This window comes from Echeneis naucrates, chromosome 21 (assembly GCF_900963305.1).
Source record: "Echeneis naucrates chromosome 21, fEcheNa1.1, whole genome shotgun sequence".
In the NCBI taxonomy this organism is placed as follows: domain Eukaryota; kingdom Metazoa; phylum Chordata; class Actinopteri; order Carangiformes; family Echeneidae; genus Echeneis; species Echeneis naucrates.
The window spans coordinates 10,339,398-10,362,728 of record NC_042531.1 but is presented as its reverse complement, the minus strand read 5'-3'; the positions used below and the strand labels follow the sequence as shown (position 1 = coordinate 10,362,728).

At 39.9% G+C, this 23,331-nt stretch overlaps 3 protein-coding genes across 4 annotated transcripts; 2 read left to right on the top strand and 1 right to left on the bottom strand.

Moving 5' to 3' along the window:
• Nucleotides 1-1,419: 1,419 nt before the first annotated feature.
• Nucleotides 1,420-5,215, top strand: pdzk1 (PDZ domain containing 1). The gene is made up of 8 exons (XM_029530800.1): nt 1,420-1,531; nt 2,303-2,512; nt 2,613-2,826; nt 3,391-3,723; nt 3,839-4,035; nt 4,113-4,337; nt 4,415-4,720; nt 5,150-5,215. The coding sequence occupies exons 2-8, from the start codon at nt 2,306-2,308 to the stop codon at nt 5,213-5,215; spliced, it is 1,548 nt and encodes a 515-aa protein (XP_029386660.1). The 5' UTR covers nt 1,420-1,531; nt 2,303-2,305.
• A 772-nt stretch (nt 5,216-5,987) lies between these two features.
• Nucleotides 5,988-11,030, bottom strand: si:ch73-390b10.2 (Golgi pH regulator). The gene is made up of 14 exons (XM_029530958.1): nt 10,773-11,030; nt 10,207-10,266; nt 9,952-10,055; nt 9,759-9,865; nt 9,541-9,642; nt 9,272-9,392; nt 9,034-9,114; nt 8,817-8,926; nt 7,861-7,949; nt 7,341-7,433; nt 7,110-7,205; nt 6,597-6,686; nt 6,419-6,484; nt 5,988-6,322 (listed from the first exon to the last, which is right to left on the bottom strand). Exons 1-14 carry the CDS (start codon nt 10,812-10,814, stop codon nt 6,116-6,118), a joined length of 1,368 nt encoding a protein of 455 aa, XP_029386818.1. The 5' UTR covers nt 10,815-11,030; the 3' UTR covers nt 5,988-6,115.
• Nucleotides 11,031-15,079: 4,049 nt separating this feature from the next.
• LOC115062015 (OX-2 membrane glycoprotein) lies at nt 15,080-22,391 on the top strand. 2 transcript variants are annotated; one of them, XM_029530619.1, is made up of 7 exons: nt 15,080-15,225; nt 15,768-15,881; nt 15,964-16,284; nt 17,130-17,462; nt 19,609-19,893; nt 20,815-20,916; nt 21,260-22,391. In XM_029530619.1, the coding sequence occupies exons 2-7, from the start codon at nt 15,800-15,802 to the stop codon at nt 21,265-21,267; spliced, it is 1,131 nt and encodes a 376-aa protein (XP_029386479.1). In that variant the 5' UTR covers nt 15,080-15,225; nt 15,768-15,799; the 3' UTR covers nt 21,268-22,391. The 2 variants fall into 2 exon arrangements, with proteins under 2 accessions (XP_029386479.1, XP_029386478.1); XM_029530618.1 differs by having other exon boundaries at nt 15,080-15,279.
• Nucleotides 22,392-23,331: the final 940 nt, after the last annotated feature.

Genomic DNA, 23,331 nt, shown 5'->3' with positions numbered 1-23,331 from the left:
TACCTAAAAATTACAGTCTGGGAAATGTGAGAAGGGAAGGATAGTATCACAATCACAAAAAATGTTTGGCAAAATTGTCAAACTAAGACAGAAAAAAGTCAAATAACTCTCTTAATATTGTAGACTTGACTCTCTTGGCCATGGTTGAGTTATTGTCACCTTTGTCCCATCATGAAGAGCATATTATCATAATTGTTTTTTTATAACCAAAGGACTCTCCCATAGTTACAGAGCACAGCAACCATAAAATGGAGAAACTCAATAAAACACTAGTTTACCATGAACCTTTTGACCTCTTTGGATATTATTCTTAATTTGAATTGTATTAGCAGAAAAAAATGGCTTGCAAGAGATGATCAAACTTTAACTTCTGGTGACAGTTAAGCAATTTATTGAAAAATTTGTTTAAAATTAATTTGTGATTTAACTTTATCATGGTTATTATAACTTATATCAGCACGTTTTGGTGAGACATTTTCATGCAGAATGATTTGACAATGTACAGACGTAAGCACAGGGTGTATTGCTGAGTGTGATGTATGTACTGTAATTATTCCCTAGATTGCTGATTGCCACCTGCGTCATTGACCCTTGACCTTAATGTAGATAACTCGCTTCCTAAGTTCCAGCTTTTTCTCAGAAAAGATTGCACAGCAACATCGCCTCTGGAGCCATTCCTTACACGAGACACTGTTAAATAACTCATCCTTTAAGCTCACCTTTGGCCTGTCAAAGTCCCTTCAGAGGTGAAGTGGGTGGGGGCAGGAGGAGGTAGAAGGCAGCTTGAAACCACAGGAGATAACAGCTAAGCAGTAACAGGTGAGCTCCTCCTTTGGACTGAGCAGAGAAGAGCTGGTGAGTTTAACTTCAATCACTCTACTATACTGTTTGGAAATAAATTTGAGCTTCAGGATTTCATAAAAATGTATTCATTTGCCTAGTAAGGAGAGAAAATATAATTAAAAGCCCATACGTAATCGGTAAGAATTCATCACGTAGACCTGCGGTTCCCTAAACTATCACAAACCGCAAGATCAGTCTAGAGGATTGGAAATGCTAAGAAAGACTTTTACATCATGTGCAATATTACTTCAAACTTTTCCCTCTTTATGCCCCCAAGATGAAGCAAAATATTACTTCTCGGTTGAAAGCAGTACACTCAGTGACAGCAAAGTAGATATAGTTTCTTTTAAAATGTCACCCAAGCCAAAAAGGAAGAGGATTTCTGTGCAATATGAATTCCTTTACAACTTTAAATTAACATAGATTACTTCATTTGGTGCAGAAGAGCAAATGCTAAGAAAGTGTTCATTTGAGCTGTGCTTATTTACTGTAGACGTTTTACTCCTTTGATTTTGGAAAATTCTGTTCTGTTCTATTCTGACTGACTTGAGGAGTTGTTTGAGGAACAGTTTGAGGTATCAAGGTCTGTTAAACGTCATGAACTCTCATCTTAGAGTAAACCTAAGCAGTCACATCATATGGGAAAACAGCAGCACTGCAAACAGCAAGACGTGCACACCAACTTCAGGTCACAAATACGTTTTTTTTTGTTTTGTTTTGTTTGTTTGTTTGTTCTTTTAACGTGTGCAGTCTTGTACGTTGCTCAATAATTTAATTTCATATGCAACCTCTTCTGCCAATTTCATAGATAGTTAATGCAGTGGAAGCCAATATTTTTACTATTGTTTTTTTCCTTTGTCGACTGAGAAATTACACATTAACAAAGAGACAATAGTGCAGCCATTGTGACGGTAACATTGCATACTTAACCTTGTCAGTCAATAAATAAGCCCCAAACACATCGGCATGTATCCACCTATCCTCTCCTTTATGACTTTGACATGAAAATAAGAGCATAAGTGACAAAACCAGAGTCCAGCTTCCTTTAAACACAGGCCATCACTGCACTCAGGCGTGTCTGCTATTAACCATTAACTGCCACCACCACTCTGACTGGTTCAATTAATGTTTTATCCGAAACCTTCAGCACTCTTATGACTTCACTCATAAAATCCAGTAACTGCAGCTGTTATTTTAGTGAAGCATTACATCATTAAAAATGAAAGTCACTGCATTTATGTTCATCTCTTGCTTACCTTTGTATAGTCAAATCATCTATTGTCAAAGCAACAAAATAGATACTTTAGATTTTTTTTTTTTTTTTATATTTATTTCTAATTTAGGAGATAAATGTTATGATTAAAGAGAGCAAAAAGTTTTAACTGATGATTGTTTTATGCATGCCAATTATTATTCATAATTATAATTAATTGTATTATTCAATTATTCTCCATGTCAGGACATGGCCGGGTACAATCCAAAAGTGATTTCACTAACCAAGAGGCCAGGTCAGACGTTTGGCTTCTATCTGAGGGTGGAGCATGGTGAGGCAGGCCACCTGATCCGCTGCCTGGAAATGGGAGGTCCAGCTGAGCTGGCTGGAATTAAAGATGGAGACCGCATCCTTCGGGTCAATGGAAAATTTGTTGATGAACTCTCCCATTCAGATGTGAGTATTTTCAAATCATTACATCAATGACTTATCCAAAGATGGAATAAACCAGCCACAAGCTTTCTTGCCTCTGACCCTTCTTTGTATTCCTGGACAGGTTGTGGACCTGGTGAGAAACAGTGGGGCATCCGTTACGTTCCACATCCTGAATGAAGCCTCCTACAAGGAAGCAAAGGCACAGGGAATAAACCTTTCCTACCCTAAAAGCTCACCAGTTGCCAGTGGTGTGTCCAAACAGACGCCGAAACCCAAACTCTGCTACTTGGTCAAGTCCAGCTCGGGCTACGGGTTTTCCCTTCACTCAGTCAAAGGTGAGGTCAAAAACAGAGTGGGGATAGCAGTTAATTACAATTCAACTTAATAGGGTGATCCCTAACAGACTGACAATTTACCCTGCTCTAGTTTTTAATACTAATCAACTAATTATGCAACAATGTCAGGCTCATGGGGAATCATTGAATAAAAGGAAGAAAGTGCAGCAGAGCCAAAGATACATCAAAGTCAGTGCAACTTGAACGCCAACAGTTTGGTTGGAGAGATGTGCTATGCTAATGGCCCAGACTAGAGCTACTACTAGTAGCAGATATATGGGGCAGGCTGCAGGTTTGAGGAGCTAATTTCTTTCCATTTTCAGACTTGCAGTCTTTAGACCCAACCCATGCTGATCCACTTAAGGACACATCAGATTTTGCATAACTCCCTCTGGAGCCACAAAAGCCTCTTTCACATATACAGCAGTACTTCCCAGAAACTGTAAACACTCTTTTATAGTTTGTATTAGTTGCTTTCTTCTTTTTCAGAAAGTTAAGGGTGAGCAGCTTTTATTCTCTTATCTATGCATTTACCAAGGGGTAACCCTGTAACATCCTTTTTAGGGGAGCCGGGTTTGTTCATGATGGAGGTGATCCCAGGAAGTGTTGCTGACAAAGCCGGGATCAAATCCAACGACCGTGTGTTGGAAGTCAATGGGGAAAATGTTGAAGACGCCACGCATTATGAAGTAGTGGAAAAGATCAAGCAGGGAGGAAACAGCATTATGTTCCTTTTGGTTGACGAGGCAACAGACAGGTACTACCAGAGTAAGCACATGAATATAGGAAGGTGGTTAGCTACAACCAAGTACCTCCCTCGCAATCCACGCATCATCAACATGAACAAGGGAGCCGATGGATATGGTTTCTTGCTCAGAGAGGAGCCCAATCAAAAAGGCAAGGACTGAATAGCATTAAACATTTGCACTTGACTGTTTTTTGCATTAATACTAAGCTCCAATCTTCAAAGACGACAATGTGTTGTGATTCTGTGTCCATTACTTCTCTGTAGGACACTTCATCAAGGACATAGATAGAGGGAGCCCAGCAGAAAGAGCTTGCCTGAAGGACATGGACAGACTTGTGGCTGTTGACGGCAAAGAGGTGGAGAACTGTGAACACGAGGAAGTGGTTGATAAGATTAAGAAGAGTGGCAACAATTGCTGTCTCTTTGTGGTGGACAAAGAGACTGATCTTATGTACAAGCAGGTTAGTAAAGATACTACTGTCAACCCTGATGAGCTCTTGAAGATGGCTAATAAAATATAATTTCCGGTACATCACAGGGGAAAGTGTCACCTATGCTTCACTGGGAAGAGATGAATGATTCCAAGTCACCACCCAGTTACATAGAAGCCATTAGCTTACCTGCTGCAGTCCGACCACCCACACCTGTTCATGAGGAAGAGGAGGAGCTCAGGCCTAAACTCTGTAAGATGGAAAGGACTTCAGCTGGATATGGTTTTCACCTGAATGGCATCCAAGGTGTGGGTGGACAGTACATCAAGGAGGTGAGACTTCGAAGAATGTCCACTGTTTGGTAGGTGCTGTTTCAAAGCAAGGCGGTAAGACACACATTTTGTTCCAGGTGGTGAAGGGTGGAGCAGCTGATAAGGCAGGTCTGGAGGATGAAGATGTTGTTGTGGAGGTGAACGGAGTGAATGTGGAGCAGAGCACCCATGATGAGGTGGTGGAAATGATTCGCAAGAGTGGCAACTCGCTGGAGGTTTTGGCGGCCAAGAGGAGCGTCTATGACCAGCTCAAAGCTAAAGGAGTGACCATCACACGCCTGCTGCTTGGAGAAACATATGTTCTAGTTCACACTGCAGAAACTCCAGAGAAGACACTTCATGAAGACAAACCTGAAACTTTAACTGAACAAGCAAGACCGAGAGTAAGTTGTGCTTTTCAGATGTTTGCAGATAATATTTCTGATTATGCTGATGATAATATTTTTAGTTGCCTCACTATTGAGATTAGAGGTGATTTATTGTCTACCCATGAACTAAAATAGCTCAACGGCTACTTTCCTCTGGATTGCTATGAAATTTTACTCAAGATAAATTGAGTAAGGGGCCATTACCCTCAGACGTTAAATACCTGGATCACCTCAGCAGTCAGCAACACCAAAGAAGCCTCTTGGATGAAAAGTGAAATATTGTTAATTATCAACAACAAAGTCCAGAATACTAACCCTAACCCAAAATCAGGAGTCTCCTCAGACATGTCATTATGAAATTATATACTGGGTTATGTTTAAAAGGCTGAAATAATTATGCATTTACTGTCTCTCTTTTAGACCTCCTCCTCCTCCTCCTCCTCCTCCTCATCATCATCATCATCATCATCATCATCATCATCTGAAGAAAGTATGGATGAGAGACTTTGAGGAGTCACGTCAGGTTTCCTGATTTGGTGTTCCTGATCGAATGTTGATCAGTTTTTTTAAGTCATCTCAGGGGGCTTCATTTCTTCCGATTACAGTAATACGCAAGACACATCTACTATCTTTGAATCAGAGAAAAATAGCTGCATCAACTTCAAGTAAGGATGAAAAACACAGACATGTTCCTCGAAACAGTTTTGACTACAGGATATAGGCACTAAGCCAACAATATCAGTGTTGCCAATCAATACTTTGGATACCTTGAATCTTTTTTCGCTACGAAAAACAAAAACTGCTGCTTTTATTTAAAACTTAACACTTAAAATTTAAATATTTAATGCCAAAAATGTAAACTTTGTTGTTCACATCTGTAAAATCAAAGTAAACTGGTTGCAATCTCCATGAACCAAAATAAATGAACATATGTCGTACAAATTTAGCTTCCTTTATGTGTATCTCTTTGTGTTCCCAATCGGCATACTTTCTGAAAGTAGCAACCACTTCAGAGAACATGGGTGGCATCATTATATTTTCTTCATATAAAACATGTTGTGCCTTATTGCAACAATACAGCTCCAGTGTGTTTAGAGTGAGTAAAATAAAAAAAGAAACTAATGTAGGCCAAAAGAATTACATTTTAAGAGCACAGAGATCAAAATGTTTACATTTACAGGTACAATGTGAATTACTTGTATAAGTGTTTTTCTCAAAATACCTTTTGATTCAAGAGAGCACACCTTCAAAGATGTCTGCTGATGTGCTCCAACAACTGGCCATTCCTGATTCAGGAACAGGCACTCCTAATAATTACATCCTGTATTTATTTTTTTTTTTTAAAGAAACATATTTGTGCCCTTTGGGCCAGGAGTCACATTAAAGAAAAAGGAAATGCAAACTCAGGGATCAGAGGGCCATGTGTTTCTCTGGTGCCTGCTTGTGGGCCAGATAAAGAAAGAGGATGCTAGACAGAGCGCTGACCAGGAAGATGACATCAAACCAGCGGTGGTAGAAGTTGAACTGCAGCTCTCCTAGAACCTCAGTCACAATGGAGCGATATTCCAGTGGCATGCTCATGCGCATCAACAGTACAGATGATACAAAATACATTCCCTGGTGGAGTAAGACACACAGAGACATTACTGATTGATCTGTTGTTTGTGCCCTATACTTTTTTCAATAAGAGGACCATAAGGCAAAGATACTTACCATGATCTGAGCAAGGACCAGCACAATGACATTGGAAGACTTGCTGCTTGATATTGCGTAGAAGAACTGAACATTATTAGAGAGATTAAATGCAGACATGAATGTTACTTAAGTTTAAGAGATTTATTATCCTTAGAGGTATGTAGCCATTTATGACCATATCATGTATTAGTATTACCTTAGTGAGCGTGATGAGCAAGCCACGAATGGATGTAACGATTATTATTCCCACCAAGATGAATGAAATGTGTTGAGACCAAAATTTTACCTGTGACAGGGATATCCAGAACAAAGTGTTAGGGTTAACAGAGCAAAGGAAATTAAAGTTGGGAAACAACATGACACCTTTGAGTGTACGTTCATGTAATGCGATGCTCTCAGTGTGAACTGTGGGAAACCTAATAACTTGTAAATGTGGAAAAAGACTTCAACTGATCCTGAACAGTTTTACAGCAGAAGAAGCAGGCAAAGAGATAATTAGCCGGCAATTATCTTTACAGGAGGCAATACTGTAAGATAAGTGCCCTATGCAAGTATAGTGTATGTGTGTTTGTGTGTCTGTGTGTGTGTGTGTGTGTGTGTGTGTGTGTGTGTGTGTGTCTGTGTGTGTGTGTGTGTGTGTGTGTGTGTGTGTGTGTGTGTGTGTGTGTGTGTGTGTGTACGTATGTTTAGGTTTATGTGTGCATCTTACATCAAACTGAATACCCAAGTAGTTCACTGTTATTTCAATACCCCTTGTCACTGGATCCGTCTTCCCTACTCGGTCAAACACAATATTGATAGTGGCCTATAATGAACAAGACAGGGGTTTTCAAAAATACATTTTAAAACTATGTTCTAGACAACACAAAAACAAGTAATTATGCAACTCTCATAAGCAATAAAAAACTCAATGCTAGAAAAGAAGTTTCAAAGCTCTCACCATGAAGATTTTCCAAACGCAATAAATGGAAAAGAAATAGCCAAGGAAGTTGAAGTATTTCCCCTGGAATGTCTTTGAGTACTCAATTCGTTCCTAAAGATAAGGAAAGATGGTGGTAAAGATCTAGAAAATCATTTATCAAACATCTGAAAAATGAGGTAATTAAATCGGGTAATGTGGGAGTAGATAAGCATTAGTCCGTAATGGCTATCAATGCCCTTGGCTCATGATTCATTTTGGTTTAAGTTTGAATAATGTAACCAGCCACTGACACTGATTTGAAAATGATATACAAATGATATACTCTACATTTGGTCTTAACCAAACATGGAATTCCAGTTTGCCCATGGATGGCTCTGTGTTGGCTGACTTTCAGGAGGGGCGGGCACTTGTTGGCAGTAAAAGAGACTGCAGATTATACTTCAACTAGGCTTTAACACAAGTGCAGGTCAAATCTGTCTCTACATAGCTACGTGGAGCATAGCGTGCTTCTCTGTTCATGTGCAAGCACATGTGTTACCTTGGTGGCTTGCAGGTCCACTGTCTCTAGAAAGAGTTGTCGACTCAGCTCTTCTAGAGCATCAATCTCTTGCTGGATCAGAGAGAGGTCTGGAGGGGGAAGACATCAAGGCTGATATTGATGACAAATTGTGCAGCCTAGTAGTAGAAACAATACTTTCAGAAGGTTGCAAACCCCTTCCATTTTCTTCATATTTTTTATGCAGCAGCAATACACTAGCTGTATTTTTGCTAGTGAATCTTCAGCAAATACTCTATAAAGATGAAATCGGAAATTCTGATCTTTCCGTAAATTTTATAAATAAATATTTGGTTAGGATGTTTGAAATTTAACTCAGATATTTCTAATTTCTGCTGATGATTCTGAGATGTTTCTATACCTTGATTGGATGCTAATTGCGTTAAATTCAATTGCTTGGAAATTCATTGGAAAGAGTCTTTATTAGGTCTCAGCTGATGATGATCAAAGCAAGAATCGAGATGCAAGGTCAAAGGAAATTGCCAACAGGGTTGATGCTTTGCTTCAAGATGTAAAAGAAGAAAAAACCTATGAGTCGGCAACAAAGTCTTAACTTTAGTCAACATTAATACTGAAGAAGATGTAATTTGTCGTATGTCTTTGCTTTTCCTCTTACCGCCACATACCAGACTGGTGGTTTATTATTGATTTCTTTTCCATACATATTCAGCCTGATTACTATAACTCCCTGGGACTTAAGGCTGTGGTCAGAAAACGTTTGGTACTTTTGGTCAGAAAGTGACCACCACAATTCTTAAATTGAAAAAGTTTAAAACCAAGAATCTCCCTATAGATAGGCATAAGATTAATATGAGCAGGAAGACCTTAAGAAGCAAGACTCTCTGATCTGTTGAAACAAAGTATCTTCTGTTCTGTTAAGCATAATGTCATGAGAAAACAAAGAGTGTTCTTATACATTGTCAGTTTAGAAAGGATACTTTCACTTCCTGTTTGGGTGGAGGTAACACTCTTGATCATGCCCCAAAATCCAGTCTGTTTATTCTGATCTTCTCCACGTTGGTACATCTGCCTCCGTGTCATGGCAATTCTATACACATACAGTAAAAAAAAAAAAACATTAAAATATTGTAGCGGCATAATAATTTTCTTGAGTCATTTTGCTTAAAAATTAATAAAAGGTTTTTCTTTGCTCACCGTTTCTTCTTGCTGACAATCATGTCCATAGTTTGGAGAAGTCGTCTCTCTAGGGCAAGGATGTCACTGTCTGTTACATTTCTGTGAAAATAAAAGAAAGAAGCATAAAATCTATATTAGATTTTGTTTGAATACTACCAGCCAAACAGAGTTGCAATTTTTGCAGCAGAAGAAAACACTGATTAAAAAGGGTGTGTAATAGAGCTGTAATTCAAAGTTAATGCACAGCCGTGTTTACCTGAGGAAATACGACATGTACGTGTAGGGACAGTTAACAGCACCGAATCCAGACAGCAGAGCCATCAGAGTGACTCCAATCACACCAACGCGACTGATGAGCTGCTCAATTGACAGAATGCCTAAGTTAAGGAAAACAAAGTTAAAACACAAACATCAATATTTCTTTTGCTTTTCAGACTATTTTGTTACTCTTATAAATAAGACAATCATAAATAATCACAGGGGTGATACTTGTTAGGTCTAGAGAGGAAAAGTATGCACATTTACCATGTTTTGGACTGAGGATAGGAAATGGATCACCCAACTTCCAGAAGAAATACATGAAGGTAAACCACACCATACAGGCGAAAAGAAGCCTCTGTCTCTGCACTACAGAGACACACAGCAAACAGTTCACTGAAACATGGGTGCAATAACATCCTAAACCATTTCACATTTTTTAATCAAATATTTTATTTCCAACATTTAAAACTTGCTGTACTTACACAGGCGTATATTGCTGACAACAAAGTAACCAATGTAGAAAGGCACCACAAAGATTAGCACCAGCAGTATCACATACAGATTCAGTTTCCAGTGGAAATACCGGGAACTGTGAGAAAGACATGAGAGAGAAACTCTTGATGGATGTGCAGCGACTAAAAATACACCATCATAGTAAACTGAAAATATACTTACCTACTACTCAAGGCACCAAGAATTTCAAAGATGATGAGCTCAAACATGGTACAAGAAAAAGCAAAAGTGATGGAGAAGACGACCTGGACGACATACTGTCGTACCTGTCAACAAAAACACATGAAAATAGATTTTAAATCATTATCACAGAGAATATACAAATGAGTTCAAATTATACGCTTTTTAGAATTAATTGTTATCAACATTAGTCCACATCCATCACAGGGGTTATTTAGACGTAAATAGACTGCGTACCTCATAGTCTTTGAACAATTGCCGCATAAAGAATAACCAGCCAAATCCAAAGAATAGTACCTGTCATAGGTGAAATGAGAAACAAGACCAGGTTAACTCCCTGCCCACCCAGTTACAGTTAATACAGTTTTCAGCCATTAACAAAAATTAAAAAATCTGCACTAGATCTTATCTCAGACCTTCAATCTCGAAATCAAATCTGCTTTTGAATCCAGTCGATTGATATTAAGATGTCACAGTTCTAAGAAGGAAACCATGGAGAAGTTGTCTCAAAAATGCTTGAAATGAATCAGCTGAGTCAAGGCAGTGATAGTTTCCTTTAGTTTGCCCCACATAGACTACTATTGCGCTCATTTGGATATTTAGGAGTTATAAGTAATGTGAAATTAACAAATACAAATACAAGATGCATGAACAATACAGATGGAGGATGCTGCCGTTTCAGCTTGAGCAGCACGGTTAGGTCAGGTGGTGTAAATGTGAAATGGTGAAATAGTGCAAATGTGAATGTTCCCCTTTATGTCAAGAAATCAAGAGTTTTTGTTTATTCAACAACTCAGTATTACCTGTGAGGTGAACATGATGACCGAGTCCACCAGGAACGACATGATGTCTGGATAAAAAAAAAAAGCAACCTTTAGTCTGCCGAAAACTCACTGTACGGGTGAAGCAGGGCTGGACACCATTTCATTTCACGATTACATACAAATATAAACGAGTTCAGAAAGTTTGAAACGCGTATCTCGTCGCTAATAGGTTCATTTTTGGAGCATTTGCAGTTCAGTCGTCAAGTTACACCGATAACCATATAAGTTCGTCACTAGCATGCGTCCGTCCAGCCAAATACTTCCGTCGCAAAAGTGTGACGTCTAGCAATTTACGATTCACTGCTGGCCGCTGGTGTCGCTAACTTGACTTTCCTAAGAATAGAGTCACAGATCACTGTAGTCGTCTTTTCAGCCGCTGTCTCTAACGAGTAAGTCTCGCCTCCATTTCTGCCGTCATCCTTCATTCATGACAAGAAGCACTATCATAAAAGGAGGCAGAGGACGAACTAGATATGTAGAATACAGGACAGAGTTGAGACAGAGGACTGGAGGACATTGCTAATCACTTAATTAGATTATCGTTTGTCTCTGCTGGTTGTCCTGTGTTACCATATTCTTAACTGGAACACGTACAGAACAGAAGAGGAGAGGAGTAGTTGAACACATGGACCGGCTTTATTCAGCTCTTTTCTTCCTTCAACATCACAACAAAGTACTTTTATGTGTTTAATCGCTTACGGTGGCTACATTTGTTGAATTAAAAATATAATATTAATAATAATAATATTAATACTAAAAATATAATATTCCTGTTTCCGAGTTCGGGTTGTAAATGAAAAATACAGATGGAGGATGCTGCCGTTTCAACTTGAGCAGCAGTTAGGTCCTGTGGTGTGAATGTGAAATGGTGAAATAGCGCAAATGTATCCAGTTCCGTGTCCAGTTCCTCCTCTGCCTCCTTTTATGATAGTACCTCTTGTCATAGATGCAGGATGACTTTAGCTAGCTCGGCTTATGCTAATGTAGCTAGCTATAAAGCTAAGTCTCGTTGACGCTGGTAACCATGGAAGCGAGCAGTCCGGGCTAATTTCACACAGAAGAGGAGAGGCGGAGTAGTTAAACACATGGACCGGCTTTATTTAGCTCTTGGAGGGAACTAAATCGGTTGACACACCGGATCACTTATACTAGTTAGTCGCTTCGAAATGGACTGCTAGCTAACTGGTTAGCTGACGAATTGATGACATTATTTTTGACATATAATGTAACTATTGCTTGCCATAACATATTTCTGCTCCTCGGAAACACCCACCGGATAGTATCCGTAATGTTCATAATTCAAGAACTCGTTGAACCCAAGTTTGCTCATTTTACCATAATGAACATACACTCACATGTCAAACGCTCATCCTGGCCGCCCTTTGGGAAACTGGGTTGGGAATTAGGTTATTCCCTGGTTTAGTTCCAAGTAAATGCATGATTTATACGAAAGTCAATGATCCATTCACTGAACACTTAAAATATTTTTCCCTGAAAGCCTACACATGATGTTATCTCTTGCACGACATGCCCATAAAATAGTCTATAGGTCTACATAATTATCATTGATCGATCAACCAGTTAAACTGTAGCATATACACAACAAAAATTCAGCAACAAAGCATGGTATTTATTTACTCATAAAAATGATTAACAAATCAACAGGCGTGGATTCGAAGCTAAGAAGAAGAGGTCACGTGGGGCGCTGGAGCCAATCCCAGCTCACTTTGGGTGTTACGTCATCACGGTTGTCACGTGATGTAAACGTGAACTGGCGAAATAGCGCAAATGTTTGCTGCAACTCGAGCAGCGCTGTGGCGCAGCGGTAATGCTGCCGCCCCGCACCTAGGTGGGAGGGGTTCGATTCCTGGCTAGGTGGTGTAAATGTATATGTAATGTAACCCCGGGGTTAGTGATATAACGTTAATATGTAATGTAATGGTGTAATGTATATGTAATGATGATTGTAATCTGAAATGTATGTAATGTTGAATATGAATATGAATGTAAATGTCTGTAATGTATGTATATAAAGGTCCATTTCCGGTGTGGGCACCTGAACGTGTCTACGGAGTTAGTTGGTTACGAGTAATGGACTGGGCTAATGCAGATACGGCGCCCCCCCCAGGACCTAGGCCGAACCAGACCAGACGGGTGACGGCACCCCTCCAGGAACGGACCGAGACCAGACAGGAGACAGGACGCGTCCACAGACTAGACCAGTAAAGCGAACACAACTATTTTAGTGAAAGTAATATTTGAGTGTATTAACTTGTTTTCTTCCTAATTGTAACTCCCCCGACCCCCCCACAACAAATGGTTTGGACACCGATCCTTCGCTAAGCCCCGCCCCCACTGGTTACTGTTGCTATGCTATCCTGTTGTCTGTTGTCTGAAGTTCGGTAGGAAAATGTTCGGTCAGCATCAGTCCGGTGATCAGAAAGGAAGAGAAAGAAGAATAAGAAAATAAAGAGTTGAGAAATTTTCTATACAAACGTTTTTTAAAAGGTGGTGACGGTGAATTTGGGACAAGAAACGTAGAACAAGAAACAGGGCCGTTAGCTTGTAACGTAAGCTAACTGGACAGCTCTAATGCTAACGTCCATTAGCCTAGCTTGCCCGACACAAAACGTTATCTTAGACAGAAACAGCTGAGTTTGGTAGCTCCATCAGAAAGGAAGAGACGGAGAGGAGAGGGCTGCAGCTGCAGTCAGGTCACAGAGACAGTGACATGGGGTGCAGAGGAATTTATTTAACTCGTTGGCTTTATTTCTATACAAAGATATTGGCCGCAAATGTAGAAGTCCTCCCCCGCTTCAGACACAAAAACACACACAAGGACCGGGACATTACTCGTTGTTAATGTTTTGTGTGTGTGTGCAGGCAGGCAGGCAGACAGACCTGTATTCTGTGATGAGGAGTTGGACCATGTTGGTGTGATGTCCACAGAAGATATCCAAAGTCTGGCTACAAGCTAATGCGTGTTCCAGGTAATAATACGTCCACCATGTATGATGCAGAATGAGCCGATCGTTATGGAGAAATAATCCAGGTAGGATGAGGATTATACATCGTGGCCGTATTCTTAACTGGAACACGTACAGACATGGCCACGATGTATCATCCTCACCCTACCTGCATTATTTCTCCATAACGATCGGGTCATTCTACATCATATATCTTGGTCGTATCATTACCTGGTGTGTATCACCACGTTTATTCTTTAAGTACGTACGGTAACATAGCATCTACGAACGATTCAGCAGTAAATCAGCCTAAAAGGGAACCGAATCGGTTGACACACCGGCACTGAGGTTTACTTAACGTAGGCTACTCTCGCACAGCTATGCTAGCTGGCATCCATTTACACAAAGATTGACAAAGAATGCCCGAACAAATGCATTCTCAATTTATTTTGTTATATAATAAATACCATACCAGTAACCTACACATTGGCTTGTTCCATTTCGCTTTCCGTACACTCAGCTGTGTTTCTATTTGCGTTTCTTCTTTAAGTACGCACGGTAACTTAGCAACTACGCACGACTCACTAAATCAGCGTAAAGTGGAATAGGAACTTGGAGGGAACTAAATCGTCTGACACACCGGCTTTATTCAGCTCTTTTCTTCCTTCAACAACACAACACAGTACTTTTATGAGTTTCATATCACATCAGTGTGTTGTATGATGACAATAAAGCTACTCTCCTTTCCTGGATTTCCTGAGGTATTTTTAACATTTAACATTTTGACAAAGCTACTTTTGCTTGTATTGGAGTAATCTTTGACAAGGAGTACTCAAGTAGTGAAGTTGACCACCTCTGGAGCTTAATTTGAGCCGGATCCTGTGGAACAAGGTCCCGTACGTATTTGATTGGACAATCAACATATTCAAAGAAACTGTGTGTAATATCTAAGTTTATCCATTTTCTCTCAGTGTTTCATTTCTTATTGAAGTTACTCATAGATCGCCTGTTTGTCTATTTCGGGTGTATTTTAATCAGAAAAAAATAAAAGAGGGGAAAGGCGAGGACAGAAGTGAATTATGACTCAATTTGTTTAGGCGACCCCAGCAACAGCGCACTGCGGATACAGGACCTTCTCTCTTCCTCCGACCCTGCAGGGACGGTACCTTTCGATGCTCCGAAACGATCTTAAGTGTCCAGCTCCAGCTGCCTCGCAGGGCTGTGCTCCCCGAAAGGACACCGGAGGGAGCTGCAAACCCAGAGCAGAATCTGTGTCTGTGCTCACGAGGTAGGATCTGCCCGACATCCAGTGAAGCGGAGTCCAGCTCCGCTGCCGGCTGGTCCTCGTTGTGCTGGTGGTCCGCTAAATATAAAACAGTCAGATGAGTGAAAATAGCTTTGACTGCAGCCGGAGTGACGTTTCAGAAGACTGCCTGAATCCTGAGGCTGGACGAGATGTTACAGAGGTAGAACATCCCCAACTTCTGGCTTTTAACTTTTGCATTAGGACACAAGAAGAGGTGAGTGTCTTGTCTTGTTGTTGTATAAAAAGGGTGATACGTAATGCATGACAGATAATTCAGTTTTACTTCATTAACTACGGCTTATCAGATTTAATCAAAAGCTTTGGTATTTATTATCTTTTCTCTATTCAGTTGACGATGAGTTTTATTTATTTTATTAAATTATTTGTAAGATGGCACTTGGAATTGTTCGTACAGACAATTTGATCAGAGTTGTTTAAAAAAAAATCAGTTCAAATGTCAGAAGAAATCTTCTCTTCTGACATTTCTATTGTTTTTTTTTTTTTTTGGTTTTTTTTTAAACACTGGATTTTAGTGCAATTATGGTAACATTTACAAATTTATGGATGTTTTTAAATCGCTGGAAAGCATCTAGAGATTAGAGGAGCTGAACTGGGAGTAGCGAAATGTGGTGACCCAGCTTGTGTCATTTTGTTTCTCATATAAGGCAGACTAATGATAACTGATGTTTCTCCATATCACAGTGCCAGGGATCCATCCCCATATTAAATGAGCAATGAAGAAGATGATGATCCAGGCCTCCTGCAGAAAATGTCTGCAGGCATGTTTACTCCTGTTGCTGGTGGGAAGACTACAGGGTGAGTCAGTGAAGAAGAGAAGGAAAAAGTTGAAAATTTTTACTCTGCAGTTATGTCATTGACATTAGGGTGGATGTATCAGGCAGGGTCACTGCACCAGAGCATCTGGAAGCGCCCGTGGAGAAACCCTTCACTCTGACCTGCAGTGTTTCAAGGGATCGAGGTGAATCCTTGAAGCAGGTGCGTTGGCTGGATGTCCAGAACCAGATCCTGCTGAGCTACCAACCTGGCAATAGAGACAGCGTGAGCGGACAGCAGCATGTGGAGCTCGCAACATCCCCAAAGGATACTTCATCGATTGTCATCCGCAGGGTGGGCTTCCGAGATGAAGGCTGCTACACCTGCATCTTTGATATGCATCCTTCTGGTTCAAAGCAGGGACAGATCTGCCTCACTGTCACTGGTGAGTAAGTGTGATAGCATGACTCATTTTAATCTAAGCACATTAAAGTGTAGTTAAGAGGAATTGTAAAAACTAAGTATTTCTCGCACAGGAAAAAGTGTGAAACAGGGAAAAAATGTTCAACATAGTCTCCTGTGGTTGAGTAATGGCCTTGGTGAGCCACTAAAGGCAGGCTTGTCGAGCCCATATAGCCAGAATCCAGATGTGAGGATCAGATAACAAATCATGTCCTGTATAAAATATGGTATGAAAATCATTCACATGAAGCTTTTTTTTTTTTTTTTTTTTTTTTTTTTTTTTAGTTTTAAAAATTTGTTAGAGAAAACTACAAATGTAAATGAGGAAGGCCACCCCTGATAAATGTTCTTACTGAAGTAACCATTGTCTCTGCCCCTGTTGATGTTGGGTCTAACTGGGTCTTGGATGTCTGACTTTTACCCCCACCCATTAGAATGTAACAAAATGAATTCTCCACTAGACTCCAAGGATAAACCCTCCTCCCTACAACCTGAACATTAATCTGCTGCAGGGATTTACTGAGAAAATATGTGCATACAGATGTCCCAAGATCCCCCCCTACCCGCTGAACACAAGTTGATGAGTCTGTTGAGGCTCAGCCAGTCATGTTAATAAAAAGTTGTGGAGTAGAGAGAAAAGGAGGGCTCATTCTACTAACCAAAAACAGCTGGTGCAGATTCCAGTGACTGGCTTTTGTTTGGGTGCCTCATTTTACTGAATATTAACATTGTCCTGTTTTTCACCCTCTGCTTCTCTCTTTAACTTTCCTCCCCATCCATCATTCTCTCACCGGATTATGGCCTTTTTCCATTCTCTTGCCTTCCTAGCACAAGTCACTGTTGACAGCAACAACAAGACAGCAGTGAGTGGGAAGAAGGTGTCATTCTCGTGCTCTTACGGCTTGCCTGAAAAAGTGACACAAATCACATGGAAATACACTCCTGCACAGGGGAGCTCCACAGACGTGGCCTCCTTTGCAAAGCGGAGCGACCCCATGATCGAGCCACCATACCAGGGAAGGGTCTGGCTCAGTCCCTCCCTGTCCCATAGCCAGCTCACCATCCAACCTGTGGCTATTCATGACGAGGGCTGCTACACTTGCTTGTATAATGCACATTCTGGTGAAACGAAGAGCTCCACGGTTTGCCTCTCCACCTATGGTAAGTATTTAATTTTTCTAACTCCTGTTACTGGTGAGGATTTTTTCAGTGCAATAAAACGTATGAAAAACTTGCACACAAATGCAATGGGTGGCCTCTTGGTCAAACTCAATAAGCAGCAGGAGTTTTAATTGGGCTTTTTACCACTTCTTAACAATACACAACATCAGCTTCGATGATGGATTAGCTTTTATTCTGTCCACCATTGTGGATGTTTGGGACTGCTACAATCACGTTTTGCTCATTTCAAGACAGTTCATCAAATTGAGCATTTATGTCACACCAGCAGTCTCACCTACCACCTCCAGCTCTGGAGGCAAAAATTGCAAAATAGCTGATATTGAGGGCAGATAAATCCATTTGTTACTAGTGCTACAGTACAAAAACAATCTTTTGCTTTGCTTTACAAAAAGAAACATTTACATTTTGTGTTCACCTCAGTGAGAGAATTTTTCATTGTGTTTTTATCAAAAATAGGTCTTTCAGCTACACATTCTTGCGGAGAAGAAATAACAGAGGCAGACAGGGGGCCTTAAGCCTGGAGTTTGTGCTCATATGAAAGACAGGTACCCGCGGGATTTAGAAAGGAATGTTCATCTTTTCTTCCTGAAAGTAGCTGCTGAATATTTTCATGTTACAGCAGCAAAGTTAAGCTCTCAAATGATTTGTTAGCACACACAAACACAGAGCAGTGTTTCTGTCTGAAGAATGGGCCATTCGAAAGAATGATGGAGGCAGGGAGTGAGGTCCTGATGCATGACTGTGTCAGTGTTTGCAGCAGACAGTGATTCCCTCTGTGCTTTGTCTCTCTCTCCTTTTGCTCATTTGCTTTTCCACTTTTCTCCCGCTCCCTATCGCTCGCTGCCATCTCAACAAACAGATGTGCTTTTGTTGAAATTAAACTGTACAGTATAGTAGGTGTTTCTAATAGTGGGGCTCAATTAGCATTAATGTGTTTAACCCTTCTTGCTGGTCATAGCTGCCAACAGTCTTCTAACCTCATCCCATTCTGGATGAGGTGATGTTACCCTCCTTTACAAACACAAACACACATTCTTCTTATTATTTATTCAGAAAGGCAATTTCATGATTCCAAGTCATGTAAATGTGTTGTAACCTAGTTATGTTTTGGAGAGGTCATAAAAATGTATTAACATTTAAAATTTTAATGAAAAAAAAACTTTCAGCTACCTAATTGCGCAGATATTTCAGTTGTCTGTGGGTGTTAGTATATTAATGTACCCAGTGTACAATACTTCACAAACAACGAAATACGATATACGATATACAACGATATACAACGAAATCACGTTTCTAAATATTCCTCAAAATATTCCTCAAAAGTATACATATTCTCAAATACATATTTAAGTATGACAAATAAAAGTCTTACTGCGATATTCTACAGTAGAATTGACTTTTTTATAACTATTTTAATGCTTTAATTTTTTCTGAAACGTTTCACTAAGCAGAATTTTAGTGCTGTAGTAGTGACACTAAGTGACGCTAAATCTAACTTCTTTAGATCATTTTGAGTAATTCAGTTTATGAAAATGCATACTTTATAAGATCATGATCATCAATGACTGAGGGTGCATAATATTACTCTTCAAGTGAATGTGGTTAAGTGCAAAATGACACAAAAGATTTTGGCCTGGATTGATATCAGAATTTGTTTTCCTGTTGCTGTTCCACCCGCCCCAAAATCTGATATTTTCCACAAGATAACTGGGTGGAGTTTATCACCTAGAACTGTGAGAATGTGCTGAAACTATGAGGGCCAAATATCTGTGGCTAAATGTGGTCTTGCCAACAAAAATGTTCTCAGTTCCAGTGCATCACATTCCTCTTTCAGCCACAAAGAATTGAAAACAGCCACTGATTCACTTATAGATCTTAAGTGTGCAGGAATTCACATACCTTAACTGAGCCACAGGCTCTGAGGTTTTTCCCAGGTATCTCTCAGCAATTTTGTCAAAGATGCTTTGAAGATTTATAAACACAATCCTAACTAAATTAGTACAATACGAAAGAAGGATTTCTAATACCTTGAGACAACTCTGATATTGTGTGCAGTGTAGGCTTAGTGTAATTGGATTAGCATGTTATGATGGTAACTCTGACTCTTTTTCTTTATTTCCAACAGTGCTGCCCAAACCCCAAGTGAGCTACAAGACCACCTCTCCAGGCGTGATCGAGGCTAACTGCACATGTGTGTCGCGTCCCCCAGCGGAGATCGTGTGGAATGTGGAGCGAGATAACCGCACCATGGGCCCCCCGGTGACCACACAGCTCCCACAGGGAGATGGGACCACGTTGCTCATCAGTACCCTGACCGTGCAGTCAGGGCTGCTGAAAGATGTGTCCGTCAAATGCTTGGTACACCACAAAGGGCTTGAGTCACCGATTGCTGTATCCATGAACACAAAAAGTGAGTTAGAGTCTGTGGACCGCATATATCTTTTTTTTTTTTTTTTGCCGTTGCGTCTTGGTTTGTCCAGATTTACATCAAGCCTTATTTATAACATCAATACAAAACTACCCTACAAGAAGCCTACAAGACTACTACTAATTGTTATTGACTTTAGAGGCCAGCCATGATCACCATAGTCCTCAGATAAGCTTGTTTGTTGCCCTTGTATCAGGGATTTGGTTGAAGTTAAATGAGAAGATCCTATATCATTCTCATCTCTGTCTGCTCAAAGAAACAAGGAGCTAGCCTGGTCCTGCCCATATTACACCAGCTCGCTCCTTTGAAGCTCACTAACATATCCCTGCTAATCCATACAAATGCAGAGATCTTCATACTGGTCTCCTTGCAGTTGCCTGGGGCCGTGAATACTGAGGCAGTTTCCACTTAGAAGATGATAAACAGACTTTTGTACTCTGAAGGTTTTATAGGATTTGGTTTCATGGGGCAAAATTGCACATTTTACATGAATTAAGTGTATTGTTATTACAATATTTAGTGTATTTAGACTTCTATCTCAAATTCAATTTGTGATGTAATTTATGATTTTTTTTAGCCCTACACAAGGATCGCACTATACAAATGTCAACACATGCATTAAGCTATTTGTAACCTCAACCCGGGCTCAACAAGGCTAGCATTAACATACTGTAGTTAATTAAGTTAAGCATACACCTAATCTGACTGCTGAAACTGTGAATCTGTATAAACACAACAGCTCGTAAAGGTGGACTGGAATAGGAGATTGGTTTCATGTTCAATGTTTAACAGTGCTATCATTTCAACACTTGTTACCAACAAATGGAGAACCGTAAATAGTCAGGATTGGGATATTGTTTGAGGGACTTTTGTGTGGAGTAAAAATTGTTTTCTCCCTCACAGTTGGGACAGCTCTCACCATCTTGATCTCAGTCACCACAGTCGCAGCTCTGTTGGTCATGTCCCTCTGCTTCTGCCTTTGGAAATGCTTTTTGCGCAAAGAAGGTGAGTGTGTCATGTCTGTTGTTTGTTTCCAGTTTCATCATTATTGCGTATATATCGAGCATTGATTGAAAACTGATTCCCTTGCCAAGTGATACTCATCACTCAATCTGAAATATCTGCACAGCTAATTGGCCATTTAGAATGTTTGGTGTAGTAAGCAGAAGCAAGAGAGAAGTCCTCATTCTCAAAAATATACATAATTATGAAATAAACTGAAACACTTAAATGGTCATTTGACAATGGTTTTATCATGCCAGATGTGAAAATCTTCGAAGAATTTGACATTTTTTTATTTAGTATTCAATGTTGTCATTATTTTGTTCTCTTGATGCATTTTTTTCAGTGGATTAGTTTCTCAGAGCAGACAAACACCTGAAAAGAAGAGGCAGTGCTTCTCAGAGCCAAACGTTACGAACTGATTCCCTGCATCATCTTCATCATCATCATCATCATCTTGGTACAATGGGAAAATGTTCTGACACACCTATATACAATCCTATTTGTGAGCTCCAACTGTAGGACATTCAACTCTGCCTCTACATCTGACATGTATATAATATCCAGGTTGTCCAAACGTGGGCCTGTGAGGAAATCTTGTTTGGATCATGTTTTTCTGTCCGGCTCTGTAATTGATTGAGTCGATGCTACAGAAACCACAACAAACAGCAGAGACACAGCACTGCAAATTAAAGCTCAGTGGTTTTGTTTTAACAGCAGAGCAGCAGAGTTTCTGTCTCTAAAACACTTCACAGCTTTGCTCTTTCTTTTACTTGGTCTTTAGAATGACTGGTTGTGTTTTATATTTTTCTTTTTCAACAAATCGCATTAAAACACAAAATACGTAATGTGATTATAGGGTCATTGTTGGTTTGTTTAAGTTGATCAAATAGGCAGCATTCTCTTATGATAAATGCTCTCTAACACACCCAATGAAAATTAATCCTCAGCTGAGATGAGATTTGGGATTTGTGGAGCCAGCCTTATTTATTAAAATAACATAGCTGAAAGGCAATATGAGCTTCCTTTTAAGGTTTTTCTTCATACACCTGTGTATTGTGAAATCTTGTCAGGGTCATGGGTAGTATTAATTAGATAAACTAAAATAATTGCATGCGTCTTGTATGTATATCTATTACAAAATTTTCTACGTGCATGTGTGTGCATCTGTATTTGTGTATGTGTGTTTGTGTGGAGGTTAAATTCCGTGGACAGAGAGCTTCAATCAATTCCCAGAGGAAGCATCACTGAAACCTTTTCAGTGCCTCTGACAGGAATGTCTGTCTTGTTGGCTTTCTACATCAAAGAGTCTGAGGATGAGTTCCTGTGTGAAATCAGCTTGGGCTTAAGTGTAGTGACTTGGAGGTAGATTTCTGGATTTACAAATGACTTGGAGGCCTCAAGTAAAACACCAAAAAAAAAAAACAAAACAAAACTGTCTACTCCTATGAAAATATGCTTCAGCAAAACCCAAAAGGTCAGCTCACACTTCTGTCGGTCTGGCTCAAAGCAGCACCTACATGTGTCATGGGACATATAATGGGGCTATGTATACACAGTGTAAAAACTGTAAACCTAAAAGCATAGGATGTGAATCTTCTGTAATTTATAATATCTCTTTGGATTTGTTCTTAAATGGGAACACGTCTCACCATCCAGTCCTGAATAGAACAATAGTAGTGCAGAAATAATAGGAAGTAAAAAAGTGCATAATGACCAAGTATGTAAACTTGATATAATAAAACAACAAACCAAATCATTGAAAAAGTGGTTTCTGATTGCTTGCCACCCTTCCAGCTTTTTGAGCGCTGCTTTGTTCATTGGATTCATGAAAAAATAAATTCCTTTCTGGTGTACCACACCTGCCAGCCAGATGCTCATTTTTCAAGTTCTTTTTCAACCTAAGCCAGATGGGTTATGGCGCAACACACACACACACACACACACACACACACACACACACACGTCTTACTGCGTGTTTCAGTTGTGTTCTGATGTATTTATATATTCTGGGATAACACACAGTATTTATTGGCTCTGTTATACATGTTTGTGTATATAAGTCAGCATTTGAATAGCTATCCATCGCTGTGCACATCAGATTACAGAGTTTACAGCTAAAATTCATATCAGAAAGATAACTCCTGTCAAACCTGTCAGAAGGCTTTTTAAGCGCCTGTGCTGTAAAGCTTGGCCAGAGGATGTCTGACTTACATGTTCCTGGAACTTTCAGCCTTTTGTTTACATGTGGATTATGGTCAACAGCGCGGGTATCTGTTGTGAGAGGGTATGTGGGTGTGCGTATGTGTTAAAAGTTAAATCTAAGTCGGAAATGCAGAAAGCTTTTGCGTTCCCCTCAAAGGTATGAGCGTTGTGAATGCGAGCAGTGAGTGAAGTGTTAAAGGTGTTAGTGGTTTT